Source organism: Ixodes scapularis, unplaced genomic scaffold, assembly GCF_016920785.2.
Source record: "Ixodes scapularis isolate PalLabHiFi unplaced genomic scaffold, ASM1692078v2 PGA_scaffold0__279_contigs__length_252992795, whole genome shotgun sequence".
Lineage (NCBI taxonomy): Eukaryota > Metazoa > Arthropoda > Arachnida > Ixodida > Ixodidae > Ixodes > Ixodes scapularis.
The window spans coordinates 240,908,074-240,934,625 of record NW_024609835.1 but is presented as its reverse complement, the minus strand read 5'-3'; the positions used below and the strand labels follow the sequence as shown (position 1 = coordinate 240,934,625).

At 49.0% G+C, this 26,552-nt stretch overlaps 2 protein-coding genes across 2 annotated transcripts in view; one reads left to right on the top strand and one right to left on the bottom strand.

The window, feature by feature from the left end:
- The window catches only part of LOC8051811 (myc box-dependent-interacting protein 1), a 103,375-nt gene extending 88,122 nt beyond the window's left edge, over positions 1-15,253 (bottom strand). Inside the window, exon 1 of the mRNA XM_029972684.3 lies at positions 15,163-15,253. Within this exon, the coding sequence (XP_029828544.1) occupies positions 15,163-15,231 (69 nt within the window). The 5' untranslated portion in view covers positions 15,232-15,253. The remainder of the gene's footprint in view (positions 1-15,162) is intronic.
- A 140-nt stretch (positions 15,254-15,393) lies between these two features.
- The window catches only part of LOC8050626 (26S proteasome non-ATPase regulatory subunit 3), a 30,629-nt gene continuing 19,470 nt past the window's right edge, over positions 15,394-26,552 (top strand). Inside the window, exons 1-4 of the mRNA XM_029972683.4 lie at positions 15,394-15,452; positions 17,245-17,356; positions 19,186-19,376; positions 26,391-26,525. Of these exons, the coding sequence (XP_029828543.2) occupies positions 17,251-17,356; positions 19,186-19,376; positions 26,391-26,525 (432 nt within the window). The 5' untranslated portion in view covers positions 15,394-15,452; positions 17,245-17,250. The remainder of the gene's footprint in view (positions 15,453-17,244; positions 17,357-19,185; positions 19,377-26,390; positions 26,526-26,552) is intronic.

Here is a 26,552-nt window from a genome sequence, read left to right as displayed (position 1 = left end):
TGCGCGGTGACACTACATCTGCCGAATCGCCATATCGTGAAAGGGAAAGCGGCAACCCGTCGCGCACGAACGCAGGACGTAGTAATTGGGGCAAGGGCGATAGGTTACGCCATGAAACGGACGAGCCGTCCAACGTGCCGGAGAGCGGCGAACGGTTTCTCAATACTGAGCCACTCTACATCGGACAAAGGGACACGCGCGCCGCGTGCACTTCAGATCCCACTCCGAGTTCGCGGCCAAGGGCTGGGCATTCAAACCGCGTCAAGCAGCGCAGGAGGCAACGGTGCGCCGGAGTCCCCGAGCAATCCTGCGGCTTGGGCGCCTGCGTGCACGCAGGCGCCCAAGCTTCGAACCTCTTGGGGCTACACCTCCGAGCATTGGACCCCTCGGTGTCCAGGCGAAGCGCGTGACTTGGGACGCCCGAAGAATAATACTTAAAAAAACGAAAGACGTTTACAAATATCTGTAATGCGAAATTAAGCGCACCTCTTCAGGAGGACGAGGACAGTATGCCCCTTCTCTTACTCCTCCAATCCGGTTTCCCCGCTAAATTTAGCGGAGAAAATCAGGTCACATGACCTGGTGTCACGTCACCTACGAACAAATTCAGTTTCGCCGCATTGAAGCCAACAAGACACGCGCGATGTCGCCTAAGAGAGACATTGGGGAGTTTTACTAGCCCGCTCTTGCGCGCCCATAATTACAAGTGCTAACGACACGACGCTTGTGCCACGGCGGACTATCAGGCCATCGGAGTTAACGATCTACTACGACTCCTTATCGTCTCCGGCCCAGTGGGACAATGCACCCTGCATTCGCCATCTTAGCGTTCTGCTCGTACGGACCATTGTTACAAGGTTCAGCCCGATTTCTCCGGGACAAACATTATGAAACACTCTTTTTTTTCTTTTTTTTTCTGCACAAGCTATCGCAGAATGGAATTCATTACCGGCGGAAGTGGTGTGCCGCGAGACTGTGGATCTTTTTTTTTTAATGCATTGTACCCCCCTGCAATAATGCCTGTATAGGCGCTGCGGGTTTTTCGTGAATAAAGAATAAAGGACAAGGATGGCTAGTCGGGCTAGTTGGTTTTGCATCATGGTGTAATACGCGAAAAAAAAAAAAAAAAAAACACGGACGAAAACGAAGGGAGAACTGGACAGAAGGCGGCGTAGCTCTCAACTGAATGGTTTATTCGGAGGAAATACTTCTAAAAATATAAAATAGTGCACACACTGCGGAACACAAAAATATCTTCTGAAAACAACCCCCCCCCCCCTCCCCCTCAAATACCAGCGTCACTGCTTCTTCAAATACTAGAATTCTTTATCGGGCAAGGAGGGTGCGCTTACACAAAAGTTGTCGTGGCGGTTAACTCTTGTGTAAGCGCACCCTCTTTGTCCGATTAAGAATGAATGAATGTATATATATATATATATATATATATATATATATATATATATATATATATATATATATAATGTTTAAATTCCATTACTAAAAAGCTGTGCTATAAGTTAATTACAGGAGCGTACGGACGCGCATGCATCATTGATTGCACTGACTGAGAAAGTTGTCGCCGAGTGTCGTAGGAGTCGAGGCCGACGGCATGCGAAGCAGGAAAGAAATAGTCTGCTTCAAATTGGCGGCGGAGCACTGGCCAAAGCTGATAAACAAAAGAGAAGCGAGCGCCCTGGCCACCAAATTGCCCCGTTGAGAGGTCCCGGAGATTTCACCGAACGCCGTTTCGAAAAAGCAAACGCTTCACCCAATTTTTTTATTTTTTTTTAAAGTTCATTTTAATGACGCAACATGTGTAAGGTGCCTTCCGGGTCTCTGGCACGGCGACTGTTTTATCAGCCATTCCTTTTCCGTGGCTTTGAAAGTGCGCGGGTACCGGCGCTTTGACTTTCGACTGACACCGTTTAATCGACCAATTTCCTTTTTTTTTTTTTTTATGTTTTCCGTGGCACGAGTTTGTACAATTAACCGCAACGACGTCTGTCTCCACACGAACGTCCGTCCGCTTCGCTGATATGGTCATGTGCACGGTAAACCGATTGCCCATTTCTCGCTTCTTTCTATCTCCTAATACATCCAATATCGCTGAGATCGTCCACCAATACTTCTCCATTCCAGATGGTTTAGCCCCTTCAAACGTCCGGCAATAAAGAAAAGGGAAGTAAAAAAAAGACCGTCCGTTCACCTTTCGACCCCTTTTCCGGCTTCTGCATACACATTTGTCCACACCCGCACGTGAGGATTGCCGCCTTCTTCCCCAACAAGGTCGTTTCATATTCAGCTACATAGTCACGCAGCGAAGCTGCAGCCGTCGTGACTGTCGTGCATTTTTCTGGTTCTCTACACGAAAGCGTAATAGAACCTACCTTCCTTAGTAGCGGAATTCGAGTAATCAAAATAAAGCGGAACTTACGGTTGCACCAGCTATTTTATTTTTAGTAAAACATTTATTCTTTCCAGCAATTAAAAAAAATGAATAATGTAGCGGAGTGCTTGCGGGACTAAGACAAACAAGCTTCGAACCTCGAGCAAAACCAAAAATCACAACAAACCCTTTTTTTTTTTTTGTAGGCTATTAAAAAAATTTAATGAAAAGGCATTCGATGAAGCCGTGTTCGATGAAACGGTAGGAATAAAACGATGTTCGACGATACAGCGTTCGACGAAGCGGCTTTCGGTGAAAGGGCGTTCAACGAACTGTCCGCTTCAACTTTGTCAGCTGCCTGGAACATTGGCCCAGAGGCGCCAGAGCCAGAAATCCGAGACGGGCCACGCGACTAACTGCGAACGTCGCCCAGAAAAGCGGCGCCGTGACGGCAGCCCTCTCCGGTTGTGCTGGGCAGATCTGCCCGTACCTCGTTCTCACGACGATTCTCGGGGCTATATCCCCCGCACCGAGGCGACCACCGCCTTTCCGCCCGTCGCGCTGTTGGACGACGCAGCCACTGCAGGATCGTCGCGGCACAGCGGACACAAGACCAGAGCCGACAACACGAGTACCTCGAGTGTAATAGTCGTTTCCTTTTTTTCTTTTCCCTGAGTTTTTGTCTATGCGTGTTATACAGCGCTTCAACTTGTACTCATCGTTATCTTTGTTTGTTTTTTTTCCTCCTTTTTTTTTTTCTTTAAGTGCGTAAATTTTCTGCGGGGATACTGTTTCTCGTTCGATTGGTTGGCGAGAATAGGGAGTTAACGTACGCAATTTTAGCGCACGCTAGCGCTAATTTTAGCGCTTGTATTAGCGCGCGCGATGCAAGAGAGTTTTAGAATAGCGTTTCTCCGTCGCGACGCAAAAGCCCAAGCAGCTCGCGCTTGCGACGAAACCAAGAAAGTCACAATTTTCATTTCACGCACGAAATGCTGTAACTTTAGAAAAACAACAACAACAAAAAAAAAAGTTTTTTGGTTCGGAATATTATTTTAGATTTGTTTAAAAATGAGACTGCGACGCGAGCGGTTGACCGGTCGTGTCCGCTTGCGTCGCATCGGCAAGAGAGGTCTCGTGTACTGACCTTCGCAAATCGCACCTTCGCCGAGAAATGTTCGCGCGTCGCAAGCATCAAGTTGCCGCTGATCGTTGCCAAACCGAGTACAATGTCGTCCCGCATTGAAAATCGCACTCGCGAGGATGCCGCCGACGTCGCACTCACGACGCCGCCAAAGCAGACTCCTCCTTGGAGAAGCGCAAAGACTTGTTGCGTACGCACGCTATTTCCGAGAAATAGCGCACGCTAAAATTGCGCACGCAAAAGCGCAAAACCTGGTTTGCGTTCGGAGCATGCGCAGTGGCGACGAAGCTATTCTTTGCGTACGCAAAGCTTTAGCGTGCGCTATTCTAAAGCTCCCTAATATTAAAGCTAGCTCCAGGTCGCGCATCTATCGCAATACCAGTATGCATACGCGGGCTTACCAAAGCAGCTCCGCCGCGCCGACCGTACAAATAATAGGGAGTTTTCGTAGACCGCGCTGCCCCCTCCGCTAAGCGTTCCGCAACGAAGAAGTTGCTACTGCGCCTGCGCGCCGATAGCCTTGACTGTGGAGTTCCCGCTATCGTAGCGGGTTGCGGAGGGCCTTGCGGGACGGCGAAAACGATCTACGAAAACTCCCTATACGCAAGTACGAGTCGCAGATGTTTGCAAAACTTCGAGATCGGAATATACGGGATGAGAGCACCGAGCTGACCGCGCCCTACCCCGATCAGTCCCGTCGACTGATCGGCCCTTCTGCGGAAGGGCTCACGCGTAGCACGCCTCGTAACAACGAGCCAGTGGCCGCTTCCGCCGGTGCGCGGCCACTGCCGGCCGACAGAGAATGGACGGAGCCACAGCGCCGGCGGCGACGAATGGACTTCCGCAGCGACGCAGCTCTCGACCGCTTCCGGGAATCCGCAAAAATAGTCGGCCTCGCTCGGATCGCCGGCCCGCTCCAAAGCCGCCGCCGCCGAAAACGCCCCGCTCAGAGGGCGACTCGTTTGTTTGGACTCCCCCTCTTTTGGGGCGGCGCAACGTTGGCTGGACGACAGCTCCTCGTGCAATGCCACGGCCCTGCCCTTCTTCCTCGTCTCAAAACTATTTCTGCAAATTTAGCCCGGGATGAGCGCCCTTTCCAGGGGGCTGGACGAAGCCGAGCGGGACTTACGAAAACCCACAGAGTCATGGAGGGGAGGGAGGGCGGGTCGGTGGCCGAGTGCGTGAAAACGCCGCAGCTCGGATCGCGCGTAGAGCGGAAGTTGCACTCCGAGCCTGAGGATGTTCGGTTCAACCCCTACTGGTTTCGATCTGGATGAGCATCTAGGCCAGCAGTGCTACCCAGTGGCGGACTCAGAGAGGGGGGGGGGGGGGGGGGGGGGGGGGAAGGGGGGGGGGGGGGGGGGTCCGGAGGTTCTGCACTTGAATTCTGCATGTGTAAAAATGTCGGGTTCTTAAACATTTACAACGCTGACCAACACCTGAACCCCCCTCCCTTTGGAAATACCTGCGTCCGCCCCTGGTGCTACCGCACTGGCTAAATTTCTCCAGTTCCGATGCGCCCATTTGGGCATGTTAATTTCCTGCCGTGCAAACGTACATTACATAGTCCTAAGCTCCATAGAAAAGTGCACGCTACAATGTAAGAGGCGTTGAAAAGACGGCCGAATCCCCCCAATCGCGGCGTCTCACCAGCGAGCAACCACATGCACGTGGCTCGCACGTGACGTTAGCGCCAACTGCCGATGCTCCTGCCTACTGGTTTTTGAGGAGAACAAATTCGACGTTGCCATATTGTACATGTTGCAGAAGGCGCCCGCTCAGCGGCAAAGCCACCAGAATGGCCGCTCACGCGACGTACATGTAAACCACGCCCGCGCCTCAAGCGTATATACGCTCGCTCATGCCTCTATGCGCGAGGATCCACAAACGTTTGCCACCCTTCCCTCTGTGCCGTCTACAGCGAACACAACGAGACATGGCCAAAGTCCGAGAAACTTGTCACGAGGTTTGTCCTCAACGAAAGCTTACCAACGACTCTCGGACGGCAGTGGGTGAACATCCCTTCAAAGTCGTGCGTTCGACAGGGACGCGAGCAGTCCGCTCTGCAGCGTTCTGCGTCTGGGACGAAAATGCGCGATATTAGGGAGTTCCCGTAGATCGTTTTCGCCGTCCCGGAAGGCCTCCCGCAACTCGCTACGATAGCGGCAACTCCACGGTCAAGGCTATCGGCGCGCAGGCGCAGTAGCAACTTCTTCGTTGCGGAACGCTTAGCGGAGGGGGCAGCGCGGTTTACGAAAACTCCCTATTGACGTCGATAACCGTGGATCGCAAACGCTCGTCTCACGGCACTGGAGCAAGCGGAACAGTGCGGTGGCGTGCTCGTTAGACGAGTCCTACCTGTTGCCACGTGATCAGGCTCGCGTCCACGCCCATGCGCAAAGAGCAGGGTCTGGTGGTGGATGGGAGGCGTCTGATTAATCCGGCGAGCGCGTAGCCCAAACTGCACTGTCAGCTAAGAGGACCATCAGAATCCAGTGTTGTACACTTTCCTCGAAAAGAGAAACGAAAGCTCGTTCCTTTTGATGTTTGGAACGCCTTCCCGTTACAAGTTCCATCTGTGCGAAAGGAACTCGTTCCAGTTCCACCGATGCAAGATGGAACGGCTGCGTTCCTTCGTTCCTCCAAAAAGGAACGCTTCAAGGAACGCCGTTCAGTACAACACTGCCAGAATCCTCCTGTCGTGATAACCGAAGGCAGTGTGTGCCTGCCACGCGGCGGGAGATGCGGAGCGCGCCAACGAAGCAGCAAAGCGAGCGGTTCGGTTCGCCCACGTTCGTGAGATGGCGTGCAGGTTCTCTCGCTTGTTCGCTCGTGCCAGTTGGATATTCGGTAGACCATCATGCCGCGGGCAACGCTACTGCCCAGAAGGCAGGAAGGAGCGTCGCGCAAAACAACTCTCGGCCAGCGCCACCTTGGGGCTATCTGAGCTAATCTAGGAAGGCGTCTCGGACATCGGTGAAAAAGTGGTCCCAGGACTTTCACCTGCTCACGTCATACGAGAGTCGTGCTGGCGGTGTCCCAGTAGCGGACATGGCAGAGACCCGTTCTGCTGCAAGTCGCTCCCCAGCTCCACAGTAGATTCGGCGGCCCGGCAGGAGTTGGGAGTCCGCGACGACAACGACACTCGCTCCTGCGTTTCGCCGGCAGTTGTACGACCAGTCGCTAGGAGGACACTCGGGCTTCTGTGACGTCATTCATTCGGGAACACTTTTGATGTACGCGGGCGGGACGCTGAAGTCGGAGACGCGCTGCAGGCACCACATCTCACACTTTATCTAAAATCGCCGCTCTTCCGTCCTCCGGAAACGTTAAAACACTCCGCGAAAGAGAAAGACAGTGCCATATCTAAAGCTCGGGAAGCCGAGTTTTCCCATCTGCGGCAGCGCCCGCGGAAACACCAGAGTAAAGCTTAATTAGTGGCTTTAGTTCGCGGCAGGCGAAACGTGTCACTCGGCGACAAAAAGCTCCCCGGACTACGCCTAAAGGCTGAGTAATGCGGATTCTTGGGCGAGTTGGTAGTGAAACTTGGAGAACATAATAGCGCTTCACGACAGGGACGAAGGGTAGGAACGAGACAACACAATGCGCTACCTTCAACTGGTTTAATCGTCAGAAAATCAAAGGTATAAATACTCTGCATCATCGCGCCATTCAACCAATCCCAAGCCACGCCACTGATCGCAAGAACTGTATCTCTTTGTCTGCCAAATCGATCGACGCCACGCTGACACATCGATCCCCGTAGTTTCTTATCAGGTCCGCCTCTATAATTTCCCTTACCGTCTTATCTCTATGTTTTCTAATGACAGTGCACAAATTAAATTCAGGTTTGCACCCACAGTCACGGCAGTGCATCGACAAACGACCGTCACGCTGTCCGCTCACTTTTAGGTTGTGCTCGCACAATCTGTCATTTGGACATCTTCCCGTCTGTCCCACGTACTTTTTACCGCACGTCAGCGGGATCTCATAAACGACGCCTTCTGCGCAATCTACAAACGGGCTGCGATGCTTCTTCACGCAGCCAACCGGTGGTTTGCGGTAAGGGTCCGTCATTTTGCACAACTTGGCAAGTTTTTCGGGTGCAGAAAAAACCACCCGAGCGTTTAGGCGGTTTGCTATCCTTTTGAGATTGGAGAAGCACTTAGCTGCAGCCTAAAGGCTGCAGCTAAGTGCTTCTCCGCGTCACTAAAGGCCACCGTAGGCCATCGATTGGACACGACTTCTGCTCGAACGCTGACGCCGCAGTCGGATCCAATCAGCAGCCACAGGTGGCCTTCTTTAGGGAAAGCACTTCGGAGGTGTTGCCCGGACCCAGTCGCTCGCCGCCGGCTATCCGGCCCACTTTGTACGCGCGGATCCACGCTGTGAGAACGTCCAACCAGTTTTAATTGTCGCCGGACCGCTGCGCTAGATTCCCCGAGAGAACGTATCGTCGGCGCCACTAAGCGGCCCACAAAGGCCCAGCGGGTCGATGATCACCGCCGCGGTCCAACGATCTCGAGCGGGCTGCTCGTCACGAGAACAATGCAGCTCCGGCAGCGGCAATGCCCGACGCCCTCTCAGACAGCGATTGGAGGCGACAAGTGGCTCGACAGGTCACCGCGTCGGGCGCACATCTGCGAGCTCCGAAGAGATCGTTCCTCGTGTCGACGGGAACCTTTTCGGGGGAACAAAGCAAGTGCTCGATCGATGGATGGACGGATATTAACGGCTTTACCCACTAGCGGTATCCCTTATAACGGGCCGTAACCATGGCCTATAAACGAACTAAAAAAGGGTCACATTTATTTTGATTATTCCGGCCCCGAAAGCACCAATCCCCATTCACCTGCAGCATTGAAAAAAGTAATTCGTCATTATTTTTTTTTTCCATTTAAGGAGAGGGATACATCTGATTTCTGCCAAAAGAGGAGTCGAAACGGTTAATATGCAGAATGCGTACACAGTCGGAGGTTGGTGCATTCCAGTCGTTCATCGTCCTCGCAAAGAAGACAACAGAAAGGTATTCAACGAGCGGGGTGACATATTTCGAACGATTCAGCCTCGCTGAGCGCTGGGTGCGAGCAATAATGCAAGTTGTGCTGTTATGCACTGTGCGGGGGATAGAGGCCCAGTCAGGCAGAAATGCCTTTGGTCTCTACCTCTTACCGGGCCTGGCCCGTGAGAAACCAAATAAACTTCAATAGACCTTTTACCGAAGTACTCGAGCGCCAAAAAGAATGCCGGGAACGCAGGTACACACGCCGCACGTGTTCGCGGCTTCAGCTCTAACTGTTGAAAAGCAAAAATTAAAAAAAAAAAATGTAAAAAATGGCATATGGCACGCGCGTACCACGGACGATTTATTTTGGTTATTTACTTCGAATTTTTTTCTCTAGGGAAGGCGAGCACGTGCAGCGCGAGTAACTACCTTCCCAACATTCTCTTTGATGCACGGGTAATTTAGTGAAAGGTCTATTAGCGGCGAGATGTTTCGGTGGCGCCCTCGCTTGGGTACCTCGTTTGGGTTCGTGACGTCATTACCTTCTGAACAACAAGTTTGCTTATGTTTGTAATGGGCATAGTGGAGGCCTGAAACCATAGCGCTCTCAAAGTAGCACTGCCCACACCGTCAAAATCGGCAATATCCTTCGTTGACGTCATAGTCAGCATTCGGCCAATTGTGGTGGGCCGACCACAGCGACGCCTTCGATCGCTCACGTCGGTCATTCGACTCGCTGATCGAATGTATTCGAATGCATTCGAATTCAAGGCGTATTCAACCAGCAATTTGCGTCCGAATAATTCTCAGGCTCGTACAGTGCCTAGGCATATATTTTTTTTTTTTTTAGTTTGCGACAAAAAGTAGTAGCAGGGCCTTTCTAATTTTGGACGTAACAAAGGAGGAGGTGACGACAGCGATCGCAACTCAATTTTCTATGTCTATGCTGGAATATATCTGGTGTTGTTAGGCTGCGGTATGTGTATACGGCGCTTTGGCACCGGAATCAGGCGAGGGTCTCGAGCAGCCGGAGTCCCCTTCGCGGGGCTGCTGAGGCACCAAGTTTGCTTTCGCGCTAAATAGCCGAGCGAACGAGGAGTTTCCACAGGCTTCGCGCGACAGTGGGTCAAAGCGAACGCACTCTACGCTTTCGTAAAAACACTGCACATACATTTTTATGTTTTATTACAGTTAAATAGAAGAGTGATGTTACGCCGCGGAAAGCGTCCAGCGGAGAATGCTCAGAAAAAAGTATAATAAGGGACAACTTCTTCAATAAAGGCCTTTTTATAGAGATAAACGATAACAGTGATAAAAAAAGATTGCTAGTTTATGCGAGACAACTCATAAAGTTAAACGATAACAGTGATAAAAAAAGATTGCTAGTTTATGCGAAACAACTCATAAAGCTGGGAGAGAAGAAAAAACGAATGAAACTGGAGAAATGACGCGATCGGCACTCAGCTTAATCATGCAAAAAAAAAAAAAAAAAATTTTTGTCTTTTTGATTTTAACTATAAAGCACAGTTCTCGAAAGGCATCGCACTTAAAAACAGTCTACAAAAGCAGATTAATCGAGCCTTAAAAAACGACCTCGAAATTAACGAAAATAAATGCATCAAACAGTTATCTTCGCGAATAATCAACACGGAAAGCAAACCAGAAGTAGACAAAAAGTGTCGCGCGAAGTAATTAAAATTTCAATGACTCCGCTAAAAGAAAAACAAAAGTTTCTTTATACGCTGTGTGACGTGCAGACAATAAAAACGGCCCTCCAGACAATTCGAAGCCGAAAAATTGGCTCCGACGACACGCACCCTGCCAACGGAGGTTGGCCGATGACACCCTCTCCCCTGTACGGTTTCTAAAAACAGACAATATCAAACGGTTGCTCGTCTCCCCCTCCTCGGGTTCCCCCTGACTAATAGAGGTGAGAAGAATTGGAAAACCAGGACAGCGTTTCCAGACAAAATTGACTCAGCTGAATTTCGCAGCATTGTTCGCTCGCTCTTCGCCGGTCTGTCAATTGCCAGCAAGAACAGATGCAAAGAGAGAACACAGGAAAGAAAAGATATTGCAAAAGATTTACGATTCGAAGCACTAGCAATTTTAAACTTAATTCCTTCTAGTTTAGACGCAAGGCACGCACACGCAAACGAGCGCGTTAAACACGCAAACGAGCGTGTTTAATTAGCAGACAACTTGTTCGGGGGCATGGATACGGGGGCCTATGCAACTTCAGCCAGCCAGCCAGCAAATGAGCCCCCCCCCCCCCCCCCCCTCCCTTTTTTTCCCGAAATGCATTTGACCTTACGTTGATCTTTTGACTATCTAAAACATATATTACTCCCAGCTTGGTCGTACTCTGTGCAGTTTACCTGCTATTTCCTGATCTGCGAGTCTACTACCGCCCAAAATGATGGATCCGAGTTTTCCAGTTCGCCTCCTCCGTGTTGTTTCAGCACCCCTCATACGCGAATTGCTGGAGGCTGTTCGTGCACGTCGTTTCTGGATCATTTATTTCACTCCATCTCCAAAATACACCTTACTTCTTTTTAGCTACCCAGCCTTCGAATGAAGATCGTCTCATGTCACATTGCACTATACTTGAGTACTAGTCCAGCTTGCTTGGACGTCCTGTTTCGTACGCATTACTGTACCTTCAAAAGTCAAACTTGGCACCAAAACACTCTTCCAAACTTCCCTTACTACTTCACACCTGTCACCGCCATATATTTATATGTTCAAGGGGGTATTTCGTACCCTGCCGAATCCCTGTAGCACTTGTACCTATCGACGCTCTCAAACACGAGTTCTTTTCCCTTCATTTAGCATCAAAAGCCACGACTGCTATTTTTTCACTATTCTACTCTCCTCCTGCACTAGGTTGCTGCGTGAGCATTGGGCGGGAACTGGGCTTCAATAACACGCCTCGCGCTACAATCTAGTTTGCAAAGCCTCTGCTGTTTCCACCTTTAGCTCCCTTTGTGGCTTTTTTGGTCGAAAATACTAGTCTATTTATTCCCCTCTACACATACAGCGGGTTCCTGCACACTAGAGAAAACAGGCCAATTTAACGCCTCCGACATAGTCTCTTGTCGCACGCGAGGTACGAGAATATAGTGTTAATCCACGTTACTGTATTCTTGCGCAATGTTATTTTTTTTCACAGTCTCCGCGCATATTTCCCACGACTAACGGCCTCGCTAGGTCCTTCCTCTTGACAGTAATAAGAGTTCCGTACCAGGGGCTTTGTACTCTTGTACTCCCACGGACAATATGATGTGCAACAGCCAAACCGGCACGTTTCTTGCAATCCCCTCAACTTTCCATTATCCCTCAGTTCGTCAAAGAGTTTAAAGAAAGAGATCTAAGTTCCGTGTCCCATAAAACAGTTTTAATCGAAGCATCTCTTAAAACTGCCAGGTACGCCGCAGAATAACCAAGTAGTGTTGGAGCTCATATGGGTGGATGCTAATGGCTGTAACCCTTTATAAACGGTGGTAGGTTGCACCAGCTAGCCCAGAAACCAAAAGTTAATCTCCTCGCCATTCTAAGCCAATTTGCTTCCTATCTGCATATTTTTTTTTTTACTACTGTCCGCAATAGTAGTGTTGGGAGCCCTCAGCCAGAATTCTTATATGCTAGAAAGTTCACAAATCAGTAGGCATGACTCGGCGAAGGTCCCAGAGGGCCATGGGGCGCTCAAAAAGATAAAACCTCAGGAGGCGTTTACCCCAGGTAGCAGAAGGTCAAACGAGCAAAACAACGCAATCATGCCGAGAAAGCGCCTCCCTGTACAGTTCAGCAGCTGCCGTGCTGCTCAACTGTACAGGGGGTGGGGCCCAGTCAGTCGACTCACCTTTTGCCCCATCCTAAACTTTTGTCTAAAGCGAGCAATTTTGCAATTTTTTTAAATGCATTTTTGCTCGATGTGTCAGGGATCAGTAAAGCCACAGGTGTCCAGCCAAGCTGCGGCGAGGTCACCAAACCACCCAGCCATTAGGTTTAAAAATAGATCGTTTAATGTAGTTCCAGTTTCATTAAGCTCGTTTACATGATGCCAGGCAATTTATATTATTACGCAGATTGCCAGAAAACGCGTCATATTTAAAAGTCAGACTCCAATGAGAGTCAGAGTTGAACCTCTACTTTTACTGGTTCTTTGTAACATGTTGGGGTCTGTTTTGGCTGTAACACTGGGGACAAAGCTTTCGAGGTAACAAGGAACAGAGCATGTTGCAATGTATGTTGTTACATCTTTATCCAGTGAACTTCCGGCAAAGATGGACAATGTTTCACTTAGTACTAGACATTACCTGCACATGGATTAGATGGATGCATGGAATAAAGGTTTGCGGTTAACAAAAGAAAAATGTGTTTTTTTTAAATAAAACTTTAAATGTGCGTAAAGCTAAAATATCGAAAATTTATTATTTATTTATATCTTATCTGCATCTTGCTCCAATCGTTAAATGGTGCATGTTTTCCTTGTACTTTGTTTTCTACACCTAATGAAATGAAAATAAGCTTCTTGGTAATTGTACAGAGCACAAAAATGATTACACATTAATCTTATTTCGGTTTTATGGAGGAGGCTTAGGAAAAGGGTATTTTGAACTTGAATTGGTGCAACAAGGACGTGTCTACAAGCCGGGAGTGGTCACAAGTGGACAAATAAGACTAGGCCACACTGGAAGAATATTACAGCAGCAGCATGAACCTTTCTTCGCTTGTGCTTCAAAACGGCAGCTCTAAATGGTGATAACAAGAAAGAGTTCGATTCTCTGACATAAACGACGACTAAAATATCTATAATGCTGAAAAGAGAAGAAAATAGCCACAAAGATCCTACCGGCATGTGCTGCATTCACTGAACACAGTTCCACTATGTTTTGCAATTTCTTTCAAGCTGTAAGTAGAAAAATTCAGAGGTTCCAATCACGTGCGTGTACAGGTGTTGCTTGGTGGACTGATCATGAAAATGCAAGTATGGGAAGTTTGACTGCTCAGTAGCCATGTTCCGTTTAGAAGAGCTTCCACGAACTGAGCCAACATAAAACAGCCTGAAAGCCATACCTGTGCCAAACGAACGGAACCGTATGACGAGACAGAGCAACGGGCAAACGCAACTTCTGCTGTCTCTGAGACCGTATTCGATGCGGCAGGGAATGGAGCAGAGCCTTCCTTTCGAGGATGTTCATGAATTGTGAAGTATCTACACCCCACCCCCTCTCTCCCAAGCACAGACAAGGCAAGCAAACCTGAACCACATCGAGATATATGCAAGGCAGCATAATCACTGGATCGCTGTCACCAATGATGGAACTTGCAAGTATCGGCACACTTTGAACTCAAGTTCATTGTTTGTGTCGGCAAGTTACGTCACAGTCCAACCCCTGGCTGGTAGGACGTGTCAGATGGCATTCTTTGGTTTGGCACACGAATCTCCAAAATCTTACATTTTTAGAAGCTCTGGAGGTTTCTAGGGGCATCAAAATACTGTCTTTTTTTGCTCGATACTATATAGGCCAACCACAAAGTACTATGCACACAACTACCTGCAGTGTGTCCCAAGAAATGCCCATGGTTGTACAAACTTGCGGTTTGCCTCGAAAGAGCTTATCTGGCGATACACGGCGGCTTGCAGCCACTTTGTCTTAACCTTGACAGTGCTCCAGATACGCGTGCGCCCTTCAAAGCTATATATGCAAAGGTTCTACCCAACATTTTCAAAGCGCCATACATACAGAGTGCATTCCGCACTAGTGGCCTATCGACAAGGGAACAGCACCATATGATAGATTGCGCTTCACTGAGAGCTGCATACACAAGCGGGTCAATGACCGCGGTAACGTCCTACAGGCATTTACTGAACTTGGAAAATAATTCATGCTTCTGTTTCCTTCTTTTTGATTTTTTTACGCCCAACAGTGAGCGGTTTAGAGCCGATTTTAGTTCATTCTGACGTTTTCGGGTAAATCAAGCAGCGGCCGTCCCTCATCTCTTTCGGGCGTCGACCGATCGCCGGTCGGTCGGAGACGTGCAAGGGGACCCTCCGAGTCGTCGTCGCCGCGGGGAGATGGTCGAGAGCACGACGTAGGAGACGCACCGGGAGGAAGACGCTGGGCGTAGCGCGGCCGCAGCTGCCCGGCGCTAACCTAGTTCGGCGAACGCGGCGGCCCTCCGCGGGTGTCGTCAAAGGGGCCACCGGCGTGGCAGCCAAGCACCAGCGCCGTGCGAAGGTCACCAGGAACGAAACTCAGCGCTCCGAGCACACCTTGCCCGGAATGTTTTGGGAAGGGGAACCAGCCAGGGAGGCGTTTTCGGCGTTTCGGCTTCCGCGTCCGAGCGTCTCCCCCGACCCACGGGGTGTCAGGGTCCGGCCCCTGCTCTGAGCACTGCCTGACCCAAGTGGAAACTCGGGCCGAGTAGGCCGAACACGTCCGAAGGTCCCCAAAACGGGCCGGGCAGCTATTTTTCGCCCGAACCAGGAACTGATGCGGTGTCAATGATCGGTAGGGCGTCCCGCACGGCACTGACCGAGCCTTATTACCCTTTAAAAGTGCTCGGTTCGGAAGAGGAACACAATAGGAAGAGTTCCGAATAAAAAGGGTAAAAACTTACTCGTTCTTTTGCACGTCCGGCGTGTTTTTGGACGACCTTGGTAAACGAGCCACCTTTGCCGTCTGCCATGTTGGCTCACTACTGTAACTTCAAAGTATAAATAAAACTTTTGTTGTAGCTTAAAAATAAATGCTTTTTGATATAAATATTTAAAGTTTTTTAAAAAGTTTATAAATATATATTTACATTTGTTTATATGTTTAAAATTTTAATTTTGTATTTGGTGCGTGGCTAATATTTGGACGTCGCCATCATTACTCGGTGTTTCTCTCGCTGTGTTTCCAGAGCCGGTGAGTACTCGTTTCTGTGCGCGTTTTTCGTTCGCTCAGCTATTAAAGATCCCAAATTTATGTATAAGAAATTTATATACATGTTCTACGTGACGGTGCAAGTGCTTCGCGGTGGCGGTGATGGTATCGACGGTGTAGTCGAATCTTGAGAAGTTCCCGACGAGCGTTCGGGATGTTGGCATCTTCCGTCGACTTCTCACGTCTCAAATCGGTGACAAGCGCTCGAGTCAGCTCAGTCCGCATAGAACTTCATACCTTCGCGTTATTTCTCGGCCGTCTCCGCAAATAATGTGAGCTCGGCAAAAAATTCCAAAGCTAGCGTAGGCACCGATTTGTTTGAGCCCCACTACGGCGCCTCGCTACCGCTGTGGCATCTGGATGACGAGCCGGTTTGCGGAATAATATTCATTTCCAGTCAAGACCTCACATCCTCGGATTATGCGCGATATGACCAGCACCTGTTTCGTCTGCATTGCTGTCACTTTTCTCACCTGCTCACCTACGGGGCAGGGTAGAATGTGGGACACCTGACAAACGCTACAACCCGTGCAGTACCGATCAAATTACAATATTAAACGCAACATGAAAAGAAGAAAAAACCATCGGGCACAGTTTGCTTTATTATTTTTGGATTCGGCATGAAAAGAGTTGCAGCGGTTAAGGCACTCGAAGAAAAGAAATGTTACATTCCTCGGCGTCAATCGGAAATATAATAGTTTGGCGAGATCACAAAATGAAGAGCAGTTGCAGTCACTAGTTGCAGCGTGCAGTGATATCAAAGCCACAGGTTTGACAGAGAAGAAAGCTCCTTTTGTATGAATTTTGTGGGGGGCTAATCTCCAAAGGGATACACAAAAGAGAGAGACCCTCCTTTTTCTCTTCCTCTTAACTGCTAACGTTAAGGCTCTCAACCTGTGCCTTATGTAATGCTGCATGCCACTAGAGAGATAGAGAAATACAAAAACAGGTTCGGAGAGGATCACTGTTATTGCTCCCCATTGTGGAGGTTGTTGGAATTGTTGACATGCGAACCCCCTCCTGAGCTACTCTGCAGTGAAAGTACGGTGCCTGGAATGCATCCCTGGAATGCATCCCTGGCCGGAGTGTTAACCGCGGCGTCTTCAATTTCGCTTCCTTGACTTCCGCCTCGCAACGTCACGCTTGCGTCATGCTGTTGACTGCCGCAGTCGGCGCTACAGAAACAGAAGTGGGCACGGCAGACGCCTGTTTCATTGCCACTTTTTCTGTGGAACAATTGACGGGAACTAAAAACGGTCTTCTTTGGCGGAAGTTCTGTGAGAAACTGCCAGGGTTGCGACGTCGAACAGCATGAATGCCAGCTCCCGTAAGGAAATTTGTTGCCACTTCGAGACCGCTTCACATACGGGCAGTTGGAGGCGGTAAACGCGCCGGTCAAAGGTGCATTCCAGATGCCACGGCACAAGGTGACGCTGAATGAAACAGTCTTTCAAAAAAATGCTGCGAGCTCCTGCTCGTAGCTTTCGTCCGAAGGAAACCATTAAAGATAAAGTCCCCCTTATCTCCTCCTGGCTAGGTGGCGCTAGCTACTGCACATTATGAGGGGTACCGCTGTTAGCATCTATTCAACGTCCATCTATCCTTCTGCAGCAGCGAATGCATTAGCAAAAAATTTGCGCGTTTCACGCTAACAGGTATGAGGGAGGCGCAGTAAAGAGTTAATATGGAACTTTGAAACCGAAACAAATGGTGTTAGCGGAAGTGTTGCAGAAAGACGGCCGCCAGCATTCCCACGCCGAGGTTGTCTGTGCAGTGCAAGATGGTCGCCGAGGACGTGGAGATGAAGAGTGCGGACAGTCCTGCGGCAGGCGCCGGCGGGGAGCTGGAGCCCGCAAAGGCCGACCCGGACACACTGACCATCGAGGGTGAAACGTGTTGCTCTTTTCTCCGACCCACCCTATAACCGTGAATTCATATTAGTTTATTTTGCCACAAACAGTACATTTGTGACAGGGAATGTCGATGTGTCTGCCACCTTTACAAGCTGAGCACTCTTTACGGCCCTAACACGTGTCAAACTGGAGATTGAGCATTAGCAAAACGCCTTTGTTGAAGAAATTCTGTCTATTTAGCTTAAAAGAAATGAAAAAGCTACAGTCATGTCTCGTTCATAAGGATCCCAATAATACAAATACCCTTCTATACAGAAAGAATTTTCGAGAACAAACTGGGTAAATATATCAATTTGTTTTCTTTTTATTATCACTGATTGGTGGGGTGATTCGAAGTGTCCATATTAAAAAGGCATTACTGTACTACTTAGAGCTCTGTGGAATTAGGATTTCCAGCTTGTGTTGGTGTGAGTATCTAGAAAAATGACTGAGGTTTCCCAGAAATACTTGCACATTGTATACTTCTCTATTTATTTTTGGTAAAGAGGGCATAGTTCATAACTACAGACAGTGCCGCAAATTTGTATGCATATGATGAGAAACAACTTGGGCATTAAGTGACCACATCAAGAGTTCACTTTCTATACGCTCAAGCATGGAAAGTACACTGGTTTCAGATTTTGTGTCCTATTCTTTCTGTGAAAAATCAACGAAGCCAGAGTAGTGCCTTCTTAAGACAGGTCTGGTGAGGAAGGCAACATATCTGTCAGGAAACAACCACTGCAGCACTGAGGGGGATGAACAGAATTGCCAAGCGGTTAGATGCAAACAACTGCAGATCGAGGTACAAGCAGTGCGACCTTTATTTCTTTGAAACTAAAATTGCATGTTTGTACAATTCCCAGTAACTTGTTGCAACAACTTACTTTCTTGCGAGTACTTTCACATTATCTTTCGTAAATGGAAATTAGGCTCGTATCTTCACTGCGTAGCTCTCAATTACAAAATCGTACCGTTGCGATTCATTCCACAGATTTCATTGTATGAATGTTTGATTCTAAGAAGAATAGACCGATTTCACCAGCCAGTTTGACTATGCCACCGCTGCCGCAATGCATCGAGGGAACTTTAGTCTTTCTGCACATGCGACAACCCCACAAGAGCTCTGCGCGTGTGGAGCACGAAACAACACGAGCCCTAGCATGCACGGCCGTCTGCCTCCTGTGAACTAAAGTTATGGCGGTGTCACGCATACGCCAAACGCTTAGTGAAATTGGTCTATTATTTCCAAGGACTCAAGAAGTAACACTGAGGGGTATTTGGGTTGCTTAAGGCTAAGCTATTCTGTTTTTTCTCCTTCGAAGTCACCCCGGTGGCTCGGAAGGGGCCTCGAAAATAAGAAAATAAATAAATCTGCCAGGGCCAGTACTTGTGAAAACCAAATACCAGGCGGTGCTTTTTTGTGTCACCATCTCCTCTGGCAGGTACAGTCAATCACGATTGTTAGAGAACTCGAGCGAGCAAGAAAGCACTGCCTCCACACCTAGAAGCATGTAGCTCACATGGGGCAAAGGTTTCCGGCGTGGATTCCTCCAATATTTCTGTTCGGAACTGCGTCGCTCGAAACCTCCCCATAGGATGTGGTTTAAACAGGATTGTGTTTGCACTCACGAAATTGTTACCCATTCTGGCTTGCCCGGTAGTGCCCGGGTTTCCGCGGTAGTTAGTGATAAGATCCCGGTACGATGATCCGAGCCACTGTCCACCACTAACCGCGACGGGGTTCCACGGCCCCCTCCGGGCAGCCTAAGCGTGGCATAGTCTTGCAACATCTTGAGGAGGGTGCACTCTCTGTCGCGCAGACATCAAGGAGCATGCGCGGCACATTGAGAAGGCGGTGAACAGCAAGGAGCCCCGGTTCATTCTGCGCATCCTGCGGGCCCTGATGCCCACCCGCAAGCGGCTCAACGCCAAGGTGATGCGCAAGATCGTCTCCGGCTTCTACACCCACTCGAACCAGAGCAGGGACGCACTCCTGGCTTTCCTGGACGAGGTGGGACGCATTCGACTCTTCTTCTCGTCCTATTCGCGAGGGAGATGGCCGACGCCTCTTGGGCGGCGAGGCGGACGTGCCGGATTTTGGCGTCCCGAACGAGTGCCATCGCGGCACTCACGTTTAATCCGCTCCCGCGACTGCCTCCAGTAGGTGACGTAGAAATTTTGGCCCTACGGCCTCCTCATCCGTGCAGTATCGAGCGGGCGCAGTGTTACACCGGCGGCGCCCCAAATGATGCTACGCAGTACAAGGGGCATGGTAATTGTGTTGCGTGTACATTTAGTCGGCCTCGGTGGGCATCCGGCGTCTCGGCCGTAGACGAGAAATTTAGCCGGCACGATACCACCGCCATCCTGGGGTCTCTAGAGCTCATTGCGGAGTAGTGATGAACAACCACAAACCTGTACGACGCTTGTCCGAATCGAAACTGGCAGAGGCGAGGATTGAACCCGGGATCCCCGAGTCGTGCGACGCAAGCTTTCGCTCCGCACGCTCCGAGCTGTGGTGCGTGGCCACCGATCCCATTGAAAGACACAATAAAGCGGTAGTTGAAAGTTTAAGTTAAAAAAAGTGAAAGCCGTTTACAACTTCCTGTAACGCCGAATTGGAGCGCAGCTCTTGAGGAGGAGGAGTGGAGGGTATATTCCTCCTCCTCCCTCGTGATCATGCCTGCTAGTCCTCCTCCCCTCCTTCTCCCCCTCCCTCTCCTTTACCACCTTTACCGGGCGGGGGAGGAGGAGGAGCGGAGGGGGAGGAGGAGGAGGGGGAGGGGCGACGCCGACGCCGCACAGGCTGGAAACGGGTCATGTGACCCCCTTCCCCCGAGGTCACGTGACCCGCCCGGACCATACTACACAATAAGGGGAGGAGGAGGAGAGGGAGGGGCGCGGTTACGCCGACGGCGACGCCGACGCCGCTCAGGCTGGAAACGGACCCCTAAGAGCTGCGCTCTAAAACCAGTCGGGTTACTATTCTAGGGGAGAGCTTTTAGTGGCAACACCGAAGCTAGAGGCAGTTACTTACGAAATAGTTTCTGTTCTGGTTTCATCCCCGGTGCGAATTGTCCACCGGTCTCCGCTCTGGCATGAAAGGGAACTGGGAACGGTGGTTTCTGCTGTAGTGGCTGATGCGGTGAAGATGGCTTTCGGACGCCTCCGTCGAAGGTAGAAAGCTCGCACTGGATGCTGGACAGGCGAAGCTGCCCCCTGCTGTTTTTACTGTCTGCGACTGTTGGGAGTTTGCAGTACAAATGTGGTTGGGACGAAAGCCTAGAGGGAGGTACACTAGAACCCTGTCAATATGTTTTTTGGGGGACCTAGGAAAAGCCCACGATCCAGGAAAACCTAACAATCGACGATGTTTTTAGGGACCTACAAAAGAGATACAAACTCTTACGCACCAATTTATTAAAGCGTGAAATGCTTTTTGAAGGGGAGTTTCAGCGTCAATTTGAATGTTTTCAATTAAACATATTTTCTGAAAGCGCGAGAAATTGAGCGTAGAGCAGCGAACAAATTTTCCAAAAACTGTTTTCATTAAATAAATTTTAATCATAGAAGTACGGTGAAACCGAAACTAACTTGCAACTTTGCCGGTTTGCCAGCTTGTCGCAACGTCAAATTTTGTTTAAACGGCACATGGGCAGCTTGAGCCTGTTTCACCCTGCATCAGAAGCTGTCGGAAGGCCGTCGCGATTGTCCCTGGGCTCGACAGGCTCGACAAATTGTAATAAAGTACAATTTGTCGAGCTTGTCCGAATCGAGCAAAGACGACCAAATGTTTCTAGATATTCGGCGCAAGATTTCAGACGATTCGACATTCACACTTGATCCACCGACATCGCCTCCAGGGGGCAACCTGTTGCGGCTGCTTTCGCGATGCGCCGACATGTGGACTCGGATGTTGCTTCGGAAACAGTGTGGTATGGAAGGCCTTGTTTTCAGCGCAGTGGAAATTTTTTTAGCTCGACGAAAACGGTGGTACATTGACTGCTTGGACCCATTTCTGTCCTTGAGACTTCTCGTTCGAAAACCGACGAAATGCCACTACGCTGCAATTCTTGTAGGTGGTATTGCACCCCACAGCACATCAAAAATCCCCCCCCCCCCCCTTTTCTTTGCATGCCGCGAATAGCCTAAACCAGACACAATTCACCAAACCGCAGATGCTCACTATCGCTACAACTTGCAACGCCGAGGAGAGGGGAGCGTCTGCTCTGGGATGCAACACTGGACGTCGCGAGCGATCCTAGTTTTGTCAGCAGGGTGGCAGCCAGTGATCCAGAGGGGTTGTACGCGTAAACTTCAGAATTTCTTTTCTCAAAAAAAAAAATTAACATTTTGATGAGGTATTTCTTGGACATACTCATATGTTTAATGCATGGTGAAAATTTTATACAAATAGATGACCATCGATATATCCCAAATTTTTGCCCATCCGTGTGTGCCTTTTCCGCTAAATTTAGCGAGGAAATTGGCGTCATGTGACGTATAAGCCAAGTGAAGAAATTGTCACGTGACTTAAATGTCAATTCAGTTTGCCCGCTAAATTTAGCGGGAAGTTCATGTCTTGTAAACCCAACACAAATTCAGTTTCCGCGCTAAATTTAGCCGAAAAATTTACGTCACGAGGCCTTTACATCAATTCAGTTTCCCCCCCTAAATATAGTGGGAAAATTGACGTCACCTGACCTAAGCATCAGTTCAGTTTCTCCGCTAAATTTAGCAGGGAAGTATATGTCACGCGACACACCAATTCCCTTGCCTTATTCGTATCCTCTTCCCCCTCTTTCTTTCACCATTCCTTCGTTTCCCTCCCTTTCCCCGTGTCGTTTGAGACACCGATTCAGTCTCATTTCTCTCTCCTCTCTTCTCTATTCCTCCTTCTCCCAATACTTGTTCTCCTTGCTGTCCTCCAGTTCACTCTCCCCCTCCCTGGTCACATGACACATCAATTCAGTCTCCCCAAAATTGATATGAATATAGCAGTGATGTGATTGCTGCGGCAATTGCGCCAAACTGCGCCAAGGGGCTAACCCTGCTACATCCTGCTACATTTCGCCAAAATATGGCTAATCTGCGCCAAGCCTGCGCCAAAGGACAAATTTTGGTCGCCTTTCAAAAACGAAACTAAACTGAAAACCGCAATTGAGCATGCGTGAGCTTGGTGGCACAAAAGACGCCGCCGGACACAAAGTACCCTACATCAATTGCTATTCGGTCTTGCATGATTTTTCCCGTCGTCTCGCGTTTCGCGCTCTCGCCGTCTCGGAAATCTCATCTCGCGTCTTTTTTTTTTTCTTTTTTTTAATTTTTTTCGCGATAGACGCGTGCGTGTGCACACCCTCCAATGTTAGTGTGCCGAGTGCCAAACATGCCGCGTGGCGAGAGTTAAGGTATGTTTATACTCAAACGTAACGTCGACGGGCGTGGCGTAGCGCAGCCCGCACAGATACGGATTGGTCGCAGATATCGAGTTTCTGGTTGCCGGCCAATGAACGGCGCGCGTTCTGCGCTACGCTGCGTTCACTGCGCTCAACGTCGGAGTATAAACAGCCCTTTACTTGCGCGGCGAGAGTTATTTCGTGAGCTGAAGCGCTCGCGCGACCACAGTCGCCGTGGTCGCGCGACGTCGTATGTGTCCATCCCCACGTCGCTGCAGATATGGCGCTTTCTAAACTGAAACGCATCGACCTTCCTGCTCTTGTTTAAATCATACGCTGCTATAAAAATCTCTCCTTAACTCAATGACTGCTTGGCAAAGTTTTGATTACCTAGGTTTTTCTCGATAAGCTTTCTTTCGAGAGGGACCCCAGTACGTGAGAAATCGGCCGCGAAAGAAAGTTGATGACGAGAAGTGAGCTAAAGCAAAGAAGGCAATGCCTGCACGCTGAACCCGAACATTGCGCTTGTTTGTCTCGAGTTCAGTCGTTGCACCAATTTAAGCACTCCAAAAACTTTTTTACCCTGATTCGATCGCAATGTCTTGCATCGATACGCTCAGGTTCTTTTTTTCTGTGTGTTTAGCCTGTACCTCGCCTGTCGGCCTGGCAAGCACGCACCGCTGGACTGTTTATTGTCGTATGCTGGACAGTTACATTTTGCATACTATTTTGGGAACCAGTTGGCGACAGAGCGGAGTGGCATGGTTTCGGTTTCGGTCGAACCGCCGTTGTCTCCGCTCGCGTGACGAAGCACGTGTAACTGCAAGCCTGCCGAAGTTGCCCTCACGAGCAGGTGAACATGATTGCACGAGAGGCACCAGCCGGGACGCTTGCAATCAATTGTTTTACATTTGCTTACTTTTTATAAAAATCTGCCACGTCTGGAACCAGTAAAACAATAGCAAGTGTTCTTTTTTATTTTTCGGAGTTGCTCGGCAACGCCTACAGCACTGTATACTTGTGGGATGTCTCAGCAGCAAACACACAGGCAGCGAGTTCCGCCCCAACACGTCACATCACAACACAACACATAGTGCCCTTCGTTTGTCCAGCACTTAAAACAAATACAATAAAATCATCTGATGGGCTAGTTGGGTAAACATAATTAAAAAATAGTGCAAGGACGACGGAGGGAAGAACAAGAGACAGGAAAGAGCGCTAACTGACAACTGGCGTTTTATTTACAAGAGAAAAGAAGACGAAAAGAAGTGAGACAATTCAAAGACAAACAAACAAATATTTATTTTTCTAAGAATATATTCTCCAAAAGTCACTTTTTTAGCTTCGAAACACTGTTTTGGCTGCTCCAAAAACCACTTTTGCTGCTCCAGAACTCTGTCTTGACTGCTCCAAAGGCCACATTTGCTGCTCCAAAACACTGTTTTGGCTGCTCCAAAAGGTGCTCCAAAATGGCTTTGGCCAATCACATCACTGATATAGGCTCTTCACTCCCGGAACAACTGTTTAAAAGGGCACTGACAGGCCACAATAATTCTCTTTTATACTATCCGAAACAATTGAAAACAATACCATGACATTACCCTCAAAATTCGAAACTTGGCAGCTCGGTATTTGTGAAGTAAAACAACAGTTTCCAAAAGCCGAATTTGAAGTTTCCGCGCAATTTGCCCCAGTGCAGTGACGTCAAAGATTGAGTCGTCCTACCAACTCGAGTTTCTCTCACGCTTCCAAGCCGTCCTGACCCGAAGTGTCGTGGTCGCCTGCGTCCTGCAGATAACCGCTCTCTTCAGTGTTCTGCTTATCACTGTGAGCAGACGATGCGTGACTGTCGAGTTTGAAGTTCTTTTAGAGCCTTTTGAGTGATCTCAAATTCTTTGAAACGGTACGAGGTCGAAAAGAACGCAGACTGAACCTTTGTTAGCGACGTGAGGAGCCACGTCACGCCGGTTCTGTATAAAAGGTTGCCTTGGCGGAGTTACAACCGAAACTACGGTACACAGACATCAAACCGAGTTGTTTCGACCGTTTGACGATTTCCTTTTTGAAGTCTGAGAGGCCGTCGGGCACCTAAAAAAGAGAACTTCGCCCGATTCCCCGACTCTCCGATCATCCCCAGTGCTACATGTGCGAGCGCCACAGCGCCACCACGTTTTCCGTAGAAGGATAAAAAGCCAGGAGGCGACATCACTCTGGACTTCGATTTTCGGTATTTCAAAAAGAAGGGCCGTAGTGCATTCGCAATTGCATTAAAAAACATGTTTTATGTTTGCCGTTATTAAATATAAAAAATGTCACTTACAAAGCTTCTAAATCTTGTAATTTTAGACGTCACAAATAAAAAGAAGCAAGGAGGTGAAAAGAGGGAGAGGAAAAAGGGGCACGCACGGATGGGAAAAGATTTTTTGCATTTTGGTATTTTTTTTGCGTGTCTATGCCTACAACTTGCATCATCTTAGACAACATCAATATGACCTTTAGGCTGTCAGTGCCCCTTTAATGTTTATCAAGCAATTCATTCGCTTCTAAATAATGCATTTTAGGCATTATAGAATTTTAATATTGAAGGACAATGCAAATTATCTTTATGTGGATTTTTACAACTACATCATTTCAAATGTTGGTCAACTTTTTTCGTTCTGAACTTCTTTTAAGTTACAAGGGCAATTATTTTTATGTGGCTGCCGCCCAACGTCTCTTGAGTAGTGGAACTTCTCATAGTCGCTGCATTCGAAACCGCATCGGATGTTTTGTTCCTCAGTTCTGTGCTTTCAATACATTGAAATGCATGAGCTCCCGGACTGCACGTACACCTTGGCCAAACTCTCTCGTGAGTTCATTACTACCAGAAATGAGAGTGATTTAGTTTGTAAGCCCCAAATTCTAGTCTCAGTGAATCAAGAGTCCAAGCTCTTTACCGAGTTCAGGAGTTCAAGTGATTCCCTTAGTGTGAATTTGTGAGATTCAGTGAGTGCCTGAAGGTGTGTGCGAGTGAGTTGCGAGTTTTAGGATGAAGGAAGGTCAATTCACCATTATACTCCGCGACAACTTTTCTTGGCAATGCAGTGGAAGGTACAGGCCCGCGTCCCCTCTCCCATTTTGAGTGCACGCAGGCTCTCCTCCTCCCCCATTTCCGGGGAGAGGAGGAGAGCCCGCGCACACTCAAACTGGGAGAGGGGACGCGGGCCTGTACCTTCCACTGCATTGCCAAGAAAAGTTGTCGCGGAGTATAGGTATCCGAATTCTCGGTTTGGAAGACTTTTGGTACGAAGTTGCATGGGCATGACCAAAGGGCAAACATTCCTTTCAGCATTGAAGTTAGGAACTGTTGGCCCTTCAACCTAGGATGACCTTGACCAAACTCTTGTAACGTCGCTTTCAAGCCCATTGTGGCTTATCTTTTGCCCTCGAGTTCTAACAGAGAATCGTCTCCTTTCCCCTTCCTTACGGCACCCTACGTTTCCTCAAGCTTCCTACCAAGATATTCTAGAACTGTGTCTCCAACAGGGGGCCAGGTGTCTGGGAAAGTGGCGAATTTTCACTTTTGAGCCAGTCACAAGTTTGTCGGAATTCGGCCCTAAATGAACGCCTCTCTCGGTGCCTCCCCGCAGCCCATGGAGACAGAGGCCAAGGAGGGTCGCATCCGCAGTGCCAAGACGTCCCACCTGCCCCTGCTGCCAGAGCTGGACGTCTACATCCACCTGCTGGTCCTCGTGCACCTTATCGACTCGGAGCGCCTGGACCAGGTAGGACCCCGGAAGCACCAGAGTCCA